This window comes from Notolabrus celidotus, chromosome 11, assembly GCF_009762535.1.
Source record: "Notolabrus celidotus isolate fNotCel1 chromosome 11, fNotCel1.pri, whole genome shotgun sequence".
Taxonomy (NCBI): Eukaryota; Metazoa; Chordata; class Actinopteri; order Labriformes; family Labridae; genus Notolabrus; species Notolabrus celidotus.
Genome location: NC_048282.1, coordinates 18971095 through 18989067, shown reverse-complemented (window position 1 = coordinate 18989067; position 17973 = coordinate 18971095). Strand labels below are relative to the sequence as shown.

At 39.5% G+C, this 17973-nt stretch overlaps 1 protein-coding gene across 1 annotated transcript; it reads right to left on the bottom strand.

Moving 5' to 3' along the window:
• Positions 1-4835: 4835 nt before the first annotated feature.
• Positions 4836-9159, bottom strand: ankrd33aa (ankyrin repeat domain 33Aa). Its single transcript, XM_034696237.1, has 4 exons — positions 8870-9159; positions 8602-8731; positions 8363-8503; positions 4836-6015 (listed from the first exon to the last, which is right to left on the bottom strand). Exons 1-4 carry the CDS (start codon positions 9125-9127, stop codon positions 5201-5203), a joined length of 1344 nt encoding a protein of 447 aa, XP_034552128.1. The 5' UTR covers positions 9128-9159; the 3' UTR covers positions 4836-5200.
• Positions 9160-17973: the final 8814 nt, after the last annotated feature.

Here is a 17973-nt window from a genome sequence, read left to right as displayed (position 1 = left end):
GGACTAATAAAAAGAGTTGATTTGCTTTTCCCTAAAAAATAAAAAAGTTGGAGATCCTTGTAAATATTGTTAATAGTAGTATACAGTTGGCCTATGTCAAAACATGTGGACATCTAAAAGTTAAAGCTGCAATGACTGTTTTTTGTGCCACTTGGGGCAGCAAAAACAAATTGCAAACAAACTGTAGACAAAACAGATGGCTTACTGCAGGGCTATTCAATTAAATATTTGGCCGGGCCGGATTTTCAGACTAAGGACATGAGCTGGGCCGGACATTTTTAGCAGACAGTGAGCAAATTTAACCATTTAAATGATAAACAAATAGATAAGATAACAAACACACTGGATGTTTATTAAAGTATTGCCATATCCAAAGGGGCAAAAACACAATAAAAGAGCAGCACTTCTCAGTGTTAGTAAAGATGTTTTTCTTGCTGGACCCAAGTCACAATCACTCTGCAGTTGCTTGGGCCACTCGAGGGTTGCTTTCGGGCCGCTAACTGAATAGGGCTGGCTTACTGTAAAGGTGTAGTATGCAACTCTTGACAAAACAGGTAATTATTTGAAATAAACATGTAACATGAACACAAATGTTTACAAAACTCAGGAGAAAATTCATTAAGAATGGATTGCGGCCGCTAGTAGCACCAAGAGTTGCGCAACATTTACCCGGCTAACGGTCCAATCTCAAGGTGTAATTCACAAAACACATTGCTCCAATGATATTAAAGTGCAAAAACGCCCATAAAGTTCTGCAGCTCTGTGCAGGTTGCACCCAAGCAGCAACCTCCGGTCTGAAAATGAGTCCGATGCGGAAGTGCTAAAAACTGCAGTTCATCAAGGATCCGCTTGAGGCTGGCTCCGGAAGTACCGGAAGTCACATACACATGGATGGGAAAAATCCAATCTTTTCCAATCTCAGTTGCATCTTTATTCATCTGCCAGTAATGGACGTCGCTGTATTTCAACAAAAACAGCGTTTATGACCACCTCTCAAATGTAAGTCACATATTGCCTGTGTTTTAGTTCTGTTTTTGGTCTCCACCAGTGCTTTAAGTGGGTCTACCAGGACTATTTTGGCTGCTTCTTACTCTGACTTCTTATCAGCTGCTAGTACCCTTGCCTGTCCTATCCACATTACAGTTTGTAATACATTACCCATGGTGCCTGCATCCTTTGACGCGTCCTTTCCTCTCCTATCCATGTCTGTCTCTCTCTGTTGTGCCATGAAAGTGGAGTTAACTTGTTTTCATTGCTCTCTAGTAGAGTCCTCCAGTGATGGCCTGATGACTTCTTTGTGCCACACACCAAAGATACTGTGTATAGTTTATAGACCCTGATTTTTACACACCTCAAGACCCCCCAATACGCACACCATCCCGTTGTTATTTGATGTATCACTTATTTATTCCATCTCTTAACGTCAAATGCCAATTTTCAGTGTGTAAGCACTGAGCATGTCAAGTTTTTACCGTACACGTTAATGAGATAATGACCATCTTCCAAACCAGCTGTGATGTTGTTTAGTTATTTACATATGTACATATCTTGTACTCTTATTAAATGTAAAAAAGGAACAATATTATTCATTTGGTGCAGAAATGTGCGTTGCAAAATGTTAAAGCTAATATTGCTGGGTGAAGGTTAAACATCTATGTTACCCTTTACATAGAAAAGCCATTTTTGAGTGGTTACATATCCCTTCAAATTGTGTTTGACACAATGGGGCTTAAGTGCCTTTCTGTTTCAACAGCTGCGGCAGTCAAAGTGTATCTTAATGGCAAACGCAGTCATCTCTTAGATGCCAGACAGGCTTAGCTGTGTGAAAACGTTTCATTCAGCAGAGCCTGAGATGTCTTCATGTCTGTAATATAAATTCCCCTCCTTTTTCTCAGGCTCTGTAATCTTTCTCTTTTTGGCTTAAGGCTGAAGAAACAGCTGGAAGCCCTCACATCAGCTGTCATGTAGAAAAAAGAGCAAACTGTTTTCTTTCTATTTATCAGCCCTTATTTTTCATCTGTGCTAATCTCTGTTGTTCTAAAACCACAGAGTCCCTCAGGGTTTTTCTTTGGTAGTTTTTTTTGTTACCCCCTGGAATAGAGGAAATAGGATATTTCACAACATATTTTTTTTTTCTCACGCATATTCTTCCCAAAGATCTGTGTAAGTATCCTCACTGTGGGGAAAGAAACAGCACATAAATCAAAATAAAATGCTGACTGTAATCACAATTTACATTATGAATGTCATACTGCATTTCCAGAGCACAACATCTTTATGATCTGTAGTGAATGTGCTGCTGCAAGCTGACGTGTGTGCAGGCTAAGTCACTTTAGACATGACTAGATTGCAAGGTGTTCTTTATCGAAGCTATGTTTATTGCAGATCTGACCTCAAGTTCCTCCCTGGGAAGAGGAAGTGTGCTGTAGCTAATATATGTTCCTATAGGTAATCAAATTAGTTTCTCTGTTAGTGGAAATGTGATAGATTTCTTTTGTTGAGCTTTAAATGTTAGCAAGTGAGAAATGAAAGTTAGCCTTTTTTAGATAATATCATAAATCCTGAATAATATCAGAGAGTTATTTTGCCTTATACAACATATAAAAGCCAGATGTTTGCAATTATAGAGCACGTTGGGTTAAAAGGATTAAACAGTAGGACTACAAAGTCATCCCATGTCACTCCAGAGAGCGCATTATAGGCTTCATTAAGAAGCTCAGAGTGAGTTTATGTAAAATGGTAATCAAGGTTATTTGTCAGTCACATGCATGCCTAAAGCTGACCACAAGGGTGAACAAACTGCAATGGCCCAAGATATTTTATTGGCTTCAACTTCAGGGACAATGCCAATTCAAAAACATGTACAAAAGTTCAAAGCAGATTGCCAAATCAAATACAATACCAGCAAATACAGTGCAATTACATAAATGATAAAAAATCCAAAGCACACAAAACTAGAAAACAAATGCAATTGAAAAAAACAAATGCATAATCAGGCATCACAACAGAAGACATCCAGGCCTGTGGGGGGCGCCATTTTGAACTGGATCGGAGCGGGCTTTGGGAGAACAAAGTACCATGTTTTGTTTTCCGACCTTCTGAAGCGCTCTGCTCTTGTGCTGTCAATAATTATTGATCTAAAAGTAATTTAACACAACAAATGAATTGTCTTATGATTAACTTTTCTTTGTCGGAAATGAAGCAATTCAACTCAGCGCCCTCTACAGGCCTGGAGAACTACTGTAAGGATAAATTGATATGCAGCATTTTTTTCAGTCTATTTTTGGTTTGTGCGTTTACTTCATCTTTCTGCAGTGTGTATCTATCTTATATTGGCACTTGACTCTTTCAAGTGTTTTTGAATTTGCATCATTCCTGAATTTGCTGCTCATTTTCTTATTAACAACCTTAGAGCCTTTGCAGACAGTTACCCTTGTCAGCCCTTATCATATAGACCTGTGAAGGTAATGTTAGATTTCCACAGTACTTTTAAGTGCATACTTAAGGAGTTACATGTGCAGCGTTAAGGAGGAAACTCTAAACACCCACCAAAACAGACACACACACAAAAAGACAAAAAAATAAATGAACAGTGTTGTGGTACTTTCATATCAACAAAATAAGGTTAAGCTGCAGCCCAGAGAAAACAAACAAACTCAACCACAGAGAGATTTTGCATAAACAAACATTTTCCAAACAACCACAGTAATGGTCCTTGAGTGTTTTAACACACAGTGTCTAAAAACATAAATATTTTCAGGTAAGACAATAAAATATATATATTTTTTCTAATGGAAATATGCAGTGCAGTTGTATCCTTGCCCTGATTGAAGTTTAATATATAATGCCCAGTGTTTTGATAACAAAAGACTCCCTGAGTAACATTGACAACAAATGTTTTCTTTGCTGTGCATAGGTAACTCTGTAGAAAGAAGATCTGCTTTGGTGTCCTTAAAAAATAAAATTTGAAGCAGCAATTCTGGTGATCAAGTAACGGCTCATCAAACATTGTACATTTAGCACCAGTATACTGAGGACTCGTGAGCAGCTTTTATCAACAGACAGAATATTTGAGGGTAAGACCCAGTCTCTCTTATTTCAGTTCTCACAGCAGAGATTCACATGCCAAAGCCAAACAGTGTGGAACAGCAACATACAACCCTGTGCAAAAGAGGAAGTAAATAAATTCACATGCTTCCAACGGATGCTTGATTTACAGACCTGATATCCTTAATAGAAGAATGAAAGTATCACGTGTTTGACAAAATCAATATGGTGAATGATCTCTTTCTTAAAATGCTACGCATTGACCAAATATTTGTTAATTTGGGTCTCAGTCAGGGGTTGTAAGCTTAATAGTAGCTTCAACTTAGCCGACCTATTCTTAGCTTTGTTTCACTTCCTGTTTCACGTGAAATTTAAAAACAAACACCTTGACTCTTGACCGATAATAGCACTATGCTTCATCACCAACTTTTGTATCAAATGACATGATAATAAGCAAAGCCAAACATGTGCATTGTTGCTGATATGGGATAAACCTTCACCAAGTGGTGATAAGACAAGGAATGCAAATGTCCGCAGAATCTTCTTGTTCCTCCATCAATGCCTCAATTTCTTAAACACTTAACTGATTCAGTGATGTGTTTTAAGAGTTAAGGAGCTCCATAATAACTGTTTTATAGCCTCTGTCTCTTTAAGCATTACATGTAGAGAAACAAAGTTTAAAGTTGACTGATCTCTGTCTCTTTTCCCCCGTTCAACATGACACAAAGCCTGTCAATAACAAAAATACACAGTATTTGCTATATTGCTTTGGTTATCTTGCAGCTGAATAACAAGATTGCACCCTACTTGGAAATCATTTACAGAGGAGTAATCGTCATAATTGTTGATTTCTTTTTTTCAAAAGTCCACAATTACTGTTAGTTAATGTCCACAAGCATCCACAAACCAAATATCATTTGATTCATGTCATTTAAAGACTTCCATAGCTGAAAAGTCACATCTTGCAAACTGACGTCCATACACTTTCCCCATGTACAACTCAAGCCAAAGTTCAAATAGTTTAGATTTTTTAAGTGCTTATTTTAAAATCTGTGGGACCATCTCTTTGACTTTGTTAGGCTCGTCTCAGTGTCTATACTCACACTTATACCTCATGCACAACATTATCACAGTACAATTCCCATATAATGCCTCATTTTGATTGCTTTGACCCCTTGGATTTTTTCTCTTCTTTTTCCTTTTCTTGCTGCTGCTTCTTCTCCCTTTTCTTCTCCTCCTTTGCCTCTTTGTACTTCCACACAGGAGGCTCCAGGTAGCCTCTTTGCCTCTTCTTCTTTTTCTCTTTCTTTGGAGTGGGCTCTCCAGATTTTGTCACTTCAATCTTAGGAATACATCCTGAGGGGAATATACTGTTTCTATGGACCATGCTGCGAGGCATGTAGCTCCTCATGCCCCCTGATGGCATGCTTTCCCTGCCCACTGTATCCTGGCAGCAGGATGTCAACGATACAGAGGCGACTGAGATAGTGGTGGGAGATGCAGAGATGACCGTGCCTTTACTATGGGACACTGTGCTCTCCTCTAGCTCCTTAATGCTGTGCTTTTCAAGCAGTTCAGGTATGGCATACCGGCGCTTGCCGATCTCTGGGGGACTTGAGGGACAGAAAGGGCGACAACCGGTGGCTACTAATGGGCTGTGGATGCCAGTGGTCATTCGCACCATGTGGTCTAGCACCCCGTTGTCCTCGGCGTCGTGAGGAAAGCTAAAAGTAAGGCTGTCTTTTATGCGCTGACGCAGCTTCTGACTGGCTGATTTGGTGGCTGTGGCCTTTGCTACCAGTTGTTTCAGCTCTGGCCACTCAGGAATGTAGCTCTCACAGAACTGCTCAGCAACAGGGTGAGCCTGCAGGCGTCGTAGTCTCATGAGGGTCTCGAACCGTCCTGTCCTGATGGCCCAGTCACGAAGACCTCTCCCTTGAACCAGGTCCATTGCATTCATATCTGCACCTGTACAAGAGAGGAGAGAAAAAGTCAATAGTAATACCATTTGATTTGCAATAATATCTTAGTTATGTTAAGTCCATTTTACAAAAGGTCATCAGAAATCTATCCTATTCTAAAAGAAAGAAACTTTAAAAAACAATATAGATTCTGCAGGTGGAGAGAAATCTATTTTTCCCTCAATTGAGTAAGATTACCACTGTAGGGGTCATAATGTTGATTTTCTGTCTTATTCGTTAATCATGATTATTTCTTGCGTACTTCATTTCTGGTTTTGGGTTTGTGGGTGTGGTTAACCTTTTAAGTACCTGTTCAGTTGGGGGCGGGAGGTATACAAAGAGGGTGAGTGGGGTTAAGTATTTTTTGTTGACCGCCACCGTCATCGTCATTGTGATTGTTTATTTCGATCTTTTTTGGTATTGATTTATTTTGAGTGTTTTGTTGATAAATAGGAAACTTACTTTGAACTTTGATTTTGATTCATGGCAAGACACGTCACAAGCACAACCCCATTTAGTCTCTGCAGCGATTTTCAATCTGAGCCGCTTCAACCACACTGTGGTATTGTTTGGAGCAACAAAGTAGAAAAATGTACAACACTACTAAAAGCAAGTCAGGTAATTTTACGGCACGATGGAACAAGAAACAGTAGGTGAAACATAATGCCAGATCAGGTGAGATTTGGTAAGTCTTCAGGTTTGCTCCTTTGCTATCTGGTTGTAATTATTCAGTTGTATCCATTGTTGGAGGAAGACATCCAGCAGTGTCTTCTCTATCAACTTTATGGATAGTGAAGACTAAAAAGTATCAAAATATTAAAGGTGTAATTCTATTCCAAGCTTTACACCTCATTGGGCTATGAAAACTTTAGCCCTTGCTGGTAAAAGGCACCATATTTATGCCCCTGTAACAACTGGCCTGCAATCAGAATATCTCAGATGCATGACTATGGGAACAAGTAGTCCCACTGCTGTGCCTGCATCAGAGGTAGTAGCAAAGGCGTTAAAAAGGTGAGACAAGATCACTGTGAGCTGGCAGAGCAGGCAGAGTGGAACAGTGCTGTGTGTGTGTACATGTCTGAGTGTGTGTATGTGAAGCTCCTACTATGTGTTTACCTCATGTGCTTCTGAGTGCAATGTGAAATGGCCATCTGGGACACAAACATTACACCGTCATAAGATCAATATGAAAGTACAAAGGCATGATGACTGCGGAGCTGCATTGCGGCGCTGTTTCAGACTTGTAATATGAAAAGAGGCAATGAGGCATGAGAAGCAGTCTATGAGATAGCCAACAACTACAGTGTGTCATGTTGTGTCTGACAGTACAACTTTGAAAAGATCGAGGCTGAAAGTTTTTTAGTGCTAACCTAAATGTGTCCCAGGACAGTTTAAACAGGACTAATCCCAGCAGCCCAGAGAAGGCTGGGATTAGTTCCCAATTCAGATGTCCTGGTTTACCCTGTACTTTAAGTGTATATAACATATTTGGTATATAGCTTTGTGAAGATGTTCATAACTTCATATTGCACAAAGTATTTGTCATCCTTTTATACTTAATGCAAATCCAAAATATTGAAATTATTTGACATTGTAGATTTTAAAACTGCACATATTGTGTATAAGGCAAGAAAAAAATCTCCTTCCAGGAAATATTCAAAGATTATTCTTTGAAAGAGAGGGGGGTTATAACTTAAGAGGGAAGTTAAGATTAAAGGTGGTCAGTGTTCTGACCACAAGGAGAAGTTTTTGTATTTCAATCTGTGGTGTAAAACTGTGGAACAGACTCAACATGGAGCTACAGCAATGTCAGAACATAATCCAGTTCAAGAAGAGGTATAAAGAAATGAGTTTCATGAGGTACAATGAGGAAGACAAGTGTTGATAGCCACGAGGGATTTACTATTGATTGTCGGTGTAAATATGAAGACTTGACTTGTGGGAGTGCACTAGTACAATGCCAGATAATAGTAAATGAAGGGGTAGGATTAGATAACTTTTAACTTCTTCCTACTCCTCTTCGCACATCTAAAGTAAATTATTTCAGTGGGGAACTGATTGATTTTGTTTCTTTAGTATAACTATTTCTTCTTTTCTACTTGCATGGTATTTTTCTATTTTACTTTTACATGTTCGAAATAAAGATATCAATAAAAAATAAATAAATTAAATTGATAAATGCAGCTCTGAACTAAACAATCCGATATTTACAGTGCATTAATGTCTACACAAATGCAAAAATCTGGGGTGAATGCGACAGAAAACTCTTTTGTCCATTTTGACACATGCACAACAAAAGTTGTGATTTGAATAAACACATTTGCTATATGAGTTTTTATGTACCACACACTTACCATGCATTAGCAGGGCAGACACACACTCCTCTCGGCCCTGCAGGCCAGCCTTGATGAGAGCTGTGAAGCCGCGGGGGTCCCTTATCTCGGTGTCCACATCCGAGAAGAAGTTAAGGATGTAGTTCAGAATGGTGATGAAGCCTGGACAGATGACAATTGACAAAAAAAATACATTTTATTGTTGTATTTGACTTGAGGCTAAATGTTGGTGTTTGGGCTGTGTATGCCATTAGACATACCTGCCTGGGCAGCGATCATGAGGGCAGTATTGCCGTCATTGTCTTGGTGGTTGATGTCTATGAATGGACACGTGTTCAGCAGTGTGACAATGTCTACAAAACCCTTGGATACAGCCAGCATCAGTCCGTTCTGAGGAAGAAAAAAGAAGAAATACATAGATCTTCATCAAACTCTCAAGTTTACCTCTACTCAAACTTTCTTGTTGCAGAAATACAAGCTTCTGAAGTTGTTTCCTGTGCGATAATAACAAACCGAGATCCATCTCACCCTGCCATTGATGTCCAGCTCCATGGCCTCTTCCTTAGAGACTCCTCTCTCCAGGATCCTGCGCAGGGATGCACTGGCGTTTCTTGAACAGGCCTCATAGAGTGTTTTAGGTGGCTCTGTATGCCTTTCATCCGTCTCATACTCAGGAAGCACTGAGTCATCAGAGAGGACGCTCCCTGTGTCAGAATCATCCAGGAGGATCTCTGAGTCCTCAGACGGGCCTGCGCCCAGGTGGGGGTCATAGTTTGCAGTGGCCATTGGACCCCCTCCTGCCTGGGATCACACCTTGGTGATGGGTCTGCTACAACCCGCCCACATCCTGAATAAGAAGATATAGACACAAAATGCACACATTGGCACGCAGAAATAGAAATTACAACCAAAGTTAAACTCTGCACGATTGCCCCAGTCAGAGCTTGTTTTTAAGTTTATAGGACACATGCTATTGTAATTAGAGATCGCCCCTAATGGCTGACGTGCTATACTGTTATATTTACAGCTGATAAAAGCATATAAGATCTTTAAAACACAATTTCACCTGAAGTTCCTAACTCACGGCCCATTAAAATGGCATAGAAATATTTGCTTACTCTGATATGAAAGGTGTGGAAAATGTGGAAATATTTATGTCAAATTAGTGTAATATTAGTGTCATCTTGTTCAAGAGTTTGCATGATTTCTTCTACTCAAAATAAGCATCTTAGACTAGTTCAAGCATATCTGTAAGACTAACAGGAACACAGCCTTTGAAGATAGCATGTCAAATAGAGCTCAAGTCCTGAAAGGTCCTTGTCTATAAGGCAGGATGCCTAAAGAGGATAAGAAGCTTCACCTCACCTCAGCCCTCCTGTCATAGCAGCTGATCCGTAAGACTGTGATTTAGAAAAAAACAGGCTGGCTGACTTTATAACATGCTTTTCACCAATGTTTGTTTACAAACTCAGCAATTTATAGTACCAAAGTAAAGGGGGTGAAGGGAGTAGAGACGTATTTTTAGCACACTTAAGCTGATTAATACCTAAAAATGTGCACAAGCCATGTATAAACATCTTTAAATAAACAAAACCGGTTGTGAAATGAAGGCACTTGGCCCCCTAGAAGCCAACTCTGTACAAGTATTGTGAATGAATACATTGAAGGAGAAGTGTATTGGGTTGAGGAAGGCCATATGGTGCTGGAAGTGAGCATCTGTCATGGTGTCTGGACCCTGTCACAGTTCTCTGTGGTAAAAGTAAACAAAAGTAGAAGCAGTCTGTGGTTTTCTGTTGTAGATCGACAAACAACACAATGTCAATTCAGAAAAGCTTTCAAAGAACCTTAATTGAGGGTGTCAGTCCTCAAGCTCAACTTGGGCCCTACATACATCACTACATCATATCCAGTCTAGTTGCAAATTCTCCTGATAACTGTGTGCACAAAGTAGCTGTGCATGTGCTGACAATGATGCATTAATGCCAAGTCATTAGAGTAAGAGCATCTTTTGGGTAATCTCTTGTTAAATGCCAGATAGAGCTTATCAACTCCTTTAATCCCACAAGCATATGCTATTCCTTAATCAGCATTGTGTCATGCAGAAAAATGAAGATTACTATCGGACAAACGTTTCTGTCTCTTCCTTCTTTTGAACAGACATAGAAAGCCTCCACTTCAACTCTGCCATTGTGGCCCACACTTCCTGCTAAGTAACAGCTTGCAATGTGGTCAAACGTCTTCCTCTGAGTTCCTAATTTGAGCTTTCTCTGTTATCGCTCTAAACTGTGGCATGAGGGTTTTAAAATTTTCAACAATTTGTGCAAAAGTGGAGCTAAACAATTCCTAAGTCATATAGCAAGAGCCAGAGCCTCACCCTCAAACAATCCAGTCAAGGGTTGGTCCTCCTCTCTTGATCTTGGTGGTTAAACCATCCTCAGATATTGGACTTCCTCTCTTCCTGTTGGCTCTAGCAGGAAACTGGTAACTTTAAGTTTCCCAAACTGACACCAGCTGAATTCCTTCCCCCCTCCCTCCATCTCTCCAACTGGCCAGTTAGCTTGCAGCAATCCATCCAGGTCCCAACATAGACTGTGCTCTCCTAAGTCAGGCAACATGCTCTCTCCCTCTCATCCTGATTACAGAAGATTTAAGGATTAAGAGAAAGAAACAGACAGCAGCCAACCTTGCTCCTCTTACAGTCTGCTCCCTCTTTCTCCTCTCTCACTTGTCTCTCTCAGAATCCGTCCATGCACAGCTCTCTGCTGCCCGTCTGTTGTGTTAGAGAAAACCTCTCCAACCAAGTGCCGTGACTGAATCATGCAGGCTGTGGCTCCCAAATGTGGAGTACTGCCGAGGACCCCCTGCATGAAATAATTTCAGTGTGTCTATGCAATGGGAGACAGCGTCTTGGGTGTGTTTTCCCATGGAAATCCATTTGCTGGGACAACAATCTAACTCTGCTTTTACTCTAAACCAATGGGGCCTTGGATGTAATTATTCCCATGACGGGGATGACACACACAGCCATGCATGGAAACACATAGACGCTCTGTGATTTGGGCACACAGATTCCCAAACACAGGGCGCAAGTGCACACACAAAAACAACTCTTTCTCTTCCCAAAAAGATGTAGTTAAAAACAGCTGTCTTGCATTTCTAGAGGGAGTTCAATCCAAAGATAACATCTGTTTTGCCAGGTTTAAATTATGCTTAATTACAGTGATAGGCAACCAGATTGAAATGCTTCAATTAACTTTCTTTTTTTAGTTTCAAATCTGTTAAGACTGACCACAACCTTTTAGTCTTGAGGTCTGAACCCTCTTTGTGGACAAAACTAGCTTGTTAGCAGGTCAATTGATAACACCATGGACACATTCACGTGGTATCAAAGGTGCATGTCAACAGATTAACCCTGATATTCATTTGGAGTTGGGCCAACCCGTGACTTTGTGCATGTGAAGGTAGCATTTGTTATGCAATAGCTGCTCTTTTGTTAGAGGGAGACAGGCTGCCTCCCTCTGATCAAATTGGGTAATGCAATGTATGGACATAACTGTTATTTAGAAATGCAGACAGCTTATGATAAAAACAGCCACATTTATCCTCTTTGAAGGCTTATGTGCATAGCTTTTACATATCTTTATACTTCTTTATCTTTATAACAAGTCAGATTTTGTTTGGCTTAACAATCTTTACTTTCAAATTTGATTGAATTTTTCCAACTATGATTTATCAAGACACTTTTTATGATTTTGATATCGGGAAATTTCTCTTCATACCCCTAAAGCCACTTTAAAAAACTGGACTCTCATTCAAATGCATTTTTGATCCTGAGAATTAAAATAGCTTATCTGCCCTGAAGACAGATATGTTGTTGATATCATCAAGCCAAATCTGACACACCTCCAACAACACAATCTAACTAAATCCTATCAAATATATCTGCCACTTCCTTATCAGAAGCTCAAATCAGGCCTGCAGCATCACTACTAACCTGATCCACTGCTCAAAAGGTGCTATGTTTAGATTCAAGAGCCTGAGGTGGGACTTCTTGCTTATATAAAACACAGGAAAAGGAAAAAAAGGAAATGTTTGGCGACAAAGATGTATTGCTTGTGAAAAAGGCCCAAACAGAAATAAAGCAGACAGGAAGAAATCCAAAAGGAAAGGGAAGTGTGTTTGGCACAACAGGGTGGGGTAGCGGTGCGTGCGGTTTCTCCTTCATCCTGTTAGATACACAAGCGTGATCTGCTTTACCAGACGAGGGCAGCACAGCATGCTCTAACAGCAGGTTTGTGTTTGTCTCTGAACCCAAAGTTTTTACTCCTGCTCCTTCAGGGAAAAGCATCCAATTTTACAAATGATTCCTGATTTGAAGTCAGAACATTTTGTCCCAAGTTACCCCTACACAAAACTCTCATACTTTCCTTTTAGGGTCAGAGTTATTTTCTTCCTTTTCTGCAAATTCCTAACAGAGACATTCACTCATCAGTGCAAAAAGCAGTCCAGCTCCTCCCCAGACACCAGAGTACCCAGCAGAGGTCAGTGGTAGAGCAGAAGAACTTGGAAAGGGGCTTGGGAAGCTATGAGCTAAGTTTAGCAAGCTTAGTGACTGATTCTAAAGGCAGCCATGTGCTTGGCTAATATTAGATTGTTGGCAGTCTCTGCAGGACCTGTCTTACCAGCACTTTGCTCTGACTCTGTGAGCATCTGTCATAATATTTCAAGCAAAAGGCAATTAGACAGACCAGCCTCCTCCCTCCTTCCCTCCCTCCCTTTGCTGCTTGTTCTAAAGCACCTGAAAGCATCCATGGATCAAGTATATGGAAGAAAAGGAGGAGATTTATGAAAAGTTATTGTACTGTAACTGTTTGTGGTTACTTAAAGTCTTGAACTTGGATTTAAAAAGTGTATAGGAACCATTTATACATGGACTTCGTCTTTGTGACGTCACCTATTTATTTCAGTTTTGAAGCCTGTTGCCATATTGGAAATGACGACTCTACCTAACATTCGGTTAACCTAGCATGAGGCAGAGAGGCGAAGTTGAGGCGGGCCCTAGGCCTCCTTGCTAACAGCTACAGCGTGCCAACTTGTTGATCAAGTCAGCCCTTAATTAGGCAAACTTATAAATATAATATCCCCAAAATTAACTAGTCATAAAAAAATTCACCCCCTACAGTGTGTGCCAATAGTGAAATTAACCATTCAGACCGAAACCATTTTTTGAACCAGTTTGTACTTTTTTTTGTGCTGTAAAGATGTTGTGTGGAAGTTTTTGCACTAAATAATTGATGCATAATTAACTTTTCCAAGGTATAATTGTGTTCCTTTGGGGCTCTTTGCACAAGTTGGCTATATTGTGTGCAAAAGATAAAAACTTATACACACAATATTACAACATACATTCTACACACAAGATAATCCACAGACTTTGACAACATTTGTCTTGTTTAACCCTCCTGTTATGTTGCGGGTCAAATTGACCCTTTTAAAAGTCTATTTTAGGCAAGATATGTCTTTCAAACCAGCTAAATACAGCATAAAAATCTGGGCAGCATGTGACAGAAGAGGTGTCATGTTAATTTATCAACATCACTTCATAAAAAACAAAAAATCCAAAATGTGAAATAAAATAAACAAAAATCTAAGTCATGTAAAACTATTGTATTTATATTTAGGGCTTTCGATGTACATTAAAAAAAGTTTTAACATACATTTTAATGTAAAACAAGTGAGTTATCCTTATTGAACCATGATCTGAGAATTAGAGAACACCAATGGACTAAATCTTGATTTAAATGGTTAGTATTGGAGTTTAAAATTAGATTTAAAAAAATGTGTATTGGTATCAAATTGACCCGGGAACATTATTGCTGTTCCAGAGAAACGAACATAACAGGAGGGTTAATACATATGAAAAAATCATGTATTTGTACTTCAAGCTTATGTCATAAATTTAGTTTAATTTTCCTGAGAATACATTCAGGGGGCATTTTATTTCCTTTTCAGTAAGTAGTGAAAGAGATATGACAGGAAATGAGGGAAGGATGGATGCACCTCAAGTCTCTGGCCTGATTCCAATCAGTCTCATTGCAGTGCATGGTCAATTTATTGACAGAAGAAAGACACATGATTGGATGTCTAACAGACAGGGGAATAATAATTAAAAGGGGATGTAATTAGAAGTCTTTATGTTGGCTTTGAGTTATCAATGAGGCTTCAAAATGTCAAAAGAGAGAGAGAGAGAGAGACAGACACACACAGACACAGAGAGACAGAGACAGAGACACAGATATTCACAGAGGGAAATATAAAAGAAGTCACATAAATATAAGGTTCCTAGACTGGAATCTCAATCAGCCTGTGCCCAGACTGTGTGTTACCAAAAAAGTACAACATGACAATCTGCAAAGGGATTCCGTGAAGGTTACAAACTCCCTGACATGGGCTGTCCAGACTGTTTCTGAAACTCAATAGATTAGGTTAAATATACTTGACTGAAAAAGTTCTGTTTTGCAAGGCTTTGTGAGTCTCTTCAGATATAAAGCAACACTTGAATTCCTCTTAAAATGTTACAAACTTATTGCTCCCTCAGAAGTTTTAGTATTATCACACTTATCACTCAAAGTGCCAGCAACACAGACTCAAAAATATTTTATCAGATCCAAATGTGAGTGATGCTTGTTTTGACTCTAAAAGAAAAGGATTAAGATAGTGGCTGAGTAATGATTACAATTAAGTTCTCAGCCTAGAAAAAACGTGAATAGTTTTGTTTTTCTGGGCAGGATGCTCTCTGATTTAAAGTAGTTCTGCTTAAACCTGGCCAATGCAGGTTTTTAGCTCCAAAGGAATAGGCTCGGTAAAATAACTGTTTCAGATCTTTTTGCATTGAGCATCAAATCAACATCTTACTTAAGATAATATCATCGTCATCTATCAAGTTATGACAAGTTTAGCTGAAAATCATTGCTTTGTTTATGTGTCATTTCAGAATTGACCAGGATTTGCATTGTTAGATTTTTAACCCCTTTCCAAACTGAACCCAACCTTGAAATGCTGTGGTTTTGCTCACGTCTTTGGTCTAGACTGAAATATTTCTTTACTTGAATTTTCATTTAAACTTTAATTAGATCCACTTGATGGATTATCATGAGATTTGGTTAACGCATTAATTGCAGAGGACAGATGCCAGGAGGATTTTTGTGGTTTCAAGCAAAATATTGCATAAACTATTAAATGAATTGCCACAGAATCCAGTGCAGATGGTCATGCTCCTCACAGTGTGTTTTGTAATGACAGTACTGATCCTCTGACTTTAATACAATGTGTAATCATAAGGTCAATATTTTTGTTTTGATTTTCAACATTTAACACCTCATTTATTTAAAATACCATCAAGATTTTTGAATTTATCGTTATAAGCAGGTGAACTTCGTATGATTGAAATTAGTAAATGCAAACATGCTAAACTAAGACGGTAAGAATGCTTTAACATCAGTATGTTAGCATTTTAGCTCAAAGCTAAACCAAACCTAAAAGTGCTGTAGCCTTAGTAACTAAGACCTAATCTAAATTACACACAGTTTGTTCTCTAATTCTCTGGTTGAAGCACTGCATCACTGCCTTTTTTGGCTTTATGCCATTTTTAACACATTTAAATCTGTACAAATATCAGTATTACACGAGCGGCAACCTCCAGTCTGAAAATATGAGTCCAATGCGGAAGTGTTAAAAACTGCAGTTCAGCGAGGATCTGTTGGAGGCTGGCTCTGGAAGTACCGGAAGTCACATACACATGAATGGGAAAAAGCCAATCTTTACAGCAGAAATAAACATGTTTACAGCCTGGAAAAAACGATGAGTGTAGTCTGGATAGCTCATTTCTCTATCGGCACACACTGTAGGCGGGGGGGGGGGGGGGGGGGGATTTTTTTCTAACACAGCAATTTCGAAGATATTGAGATTACGAGTCTTCCAATGAGAGGCACAACTGACTTGATTGACAGGCGGGAACTCTGTAGCTGTTGGCTAGGTGGCTCAAAGCCCGCCTCTTTACGTCACAATCACTCGACAGCAGAACTATGGCTACGGCCGACGATTGGCCTCAAAACAGCGCTTCAGAAACAGATGGGTGACGTCACAGATACTACGTCCATATTTTATGCAGTCTATGGTTGACGTTCAACATTAGACAGAAGAAGAAGACAGCATTGAACAGCCAATCATGTTGCGGGGTGAGAGATAGGCGGGGCTTAAAGACGTTTGGACCGGAATGCGAACATAGCTGAAACGAGCGACACAGAAGAAAACGTTCACATCTTACCTACTTAGCACCGTCAGAAATGATGGATTCAAGAAGCGCATCAGAAAACTAAATATAGATACAAGCTAAAAAACTGTCTGCTTTCTTCAACTTTCACTCAGGACCAAAAATCTGAATTGAATTTAAATTAAATAATGATTTGATATTTATCGGGATAATTATCGATATCGACTGATATGAAATATTTTATCTTGATGACATATTTTTCAATATCGCCCAGCTCTAGTTGAATGCACTGTATCACTGCCTTTTTCGGCTTCATGCCATTTTTAACACATTTAAATCTGTACAATTATCAGTATGACACACTCAAGAGAAGTATTCACAGTTGTTTGAAATGTATGAATGTATCCATTCAGTTAGAGTGACTAGAGACACAACAGAACTTTGAAACTTAATCACCTGTTAGAATAATGTGCTCTGTAATTCTTAAAAAACACAATAATTTTCTGTGCAGGAAATGGCGTATACGTATAAGAGCTAGCTCAGGCAGCTGCACAGAGTTCACCCTTGACATGTGTCATTCTCACAATCACCTGTCAGATACATGCGTCCAATTTGGCGATCTTTTTTAAGCGGCATTATTACTGGTGCCTCCCTTTATGGCCCTGCCACGGCTGCCCTGTACCAGTACTGTGATCATGCTTTCAGCTCCAGCATCTACCTGCAGACTCTGACAAGGTGGTACAAGATATTAACCGGTAACCTCCTCAAGGTTCATAAACACTGTAAGGAGTGATGAAGTCAGGGCCTGGACGCCTAACACAGTGCTCTGCTGCTGCAACAAACATTTCAAACCATTACAGTGTGAGTTGTCTGACCAAAAGGTGATTCCTGTGTTTCTCTTGCAGGAAAAATGTGCTAAATGCTGCAGCTAAGCTTTTCAATAACTCAAATGGTTATAGAAATTGATGGTAGGATATTTTGTTCATACAGGGCTTAAACTCCAGCGGTTATCAAAGCGACATTTTTATGGCAAACAGTGATGAACCAGCAATCATGCTGGTTTAATGCTCTATTTGGCTCTAAAACATTAGAGTAAAGAATTTGTTAAGCACATGCACACACCCACCCACAAACACAAACTCACACACACCCATTATTTCCATGATAAGGACTGTCCTTGTGGCGTGCAGAGTCAATCTGTAAACAATGTTGCAAGCCCTCGAACTTCTTACTAACAACACTATTGCTTCAATTAATCAGTGTCTCAGCCGCTAAAGAGGTTGTGTAAGATGTGTGTGCAATTGATGACAGTCTCTTGAATAGTTGAGCTTCATGGGCTGTGTGTTCATACCTTATTTGG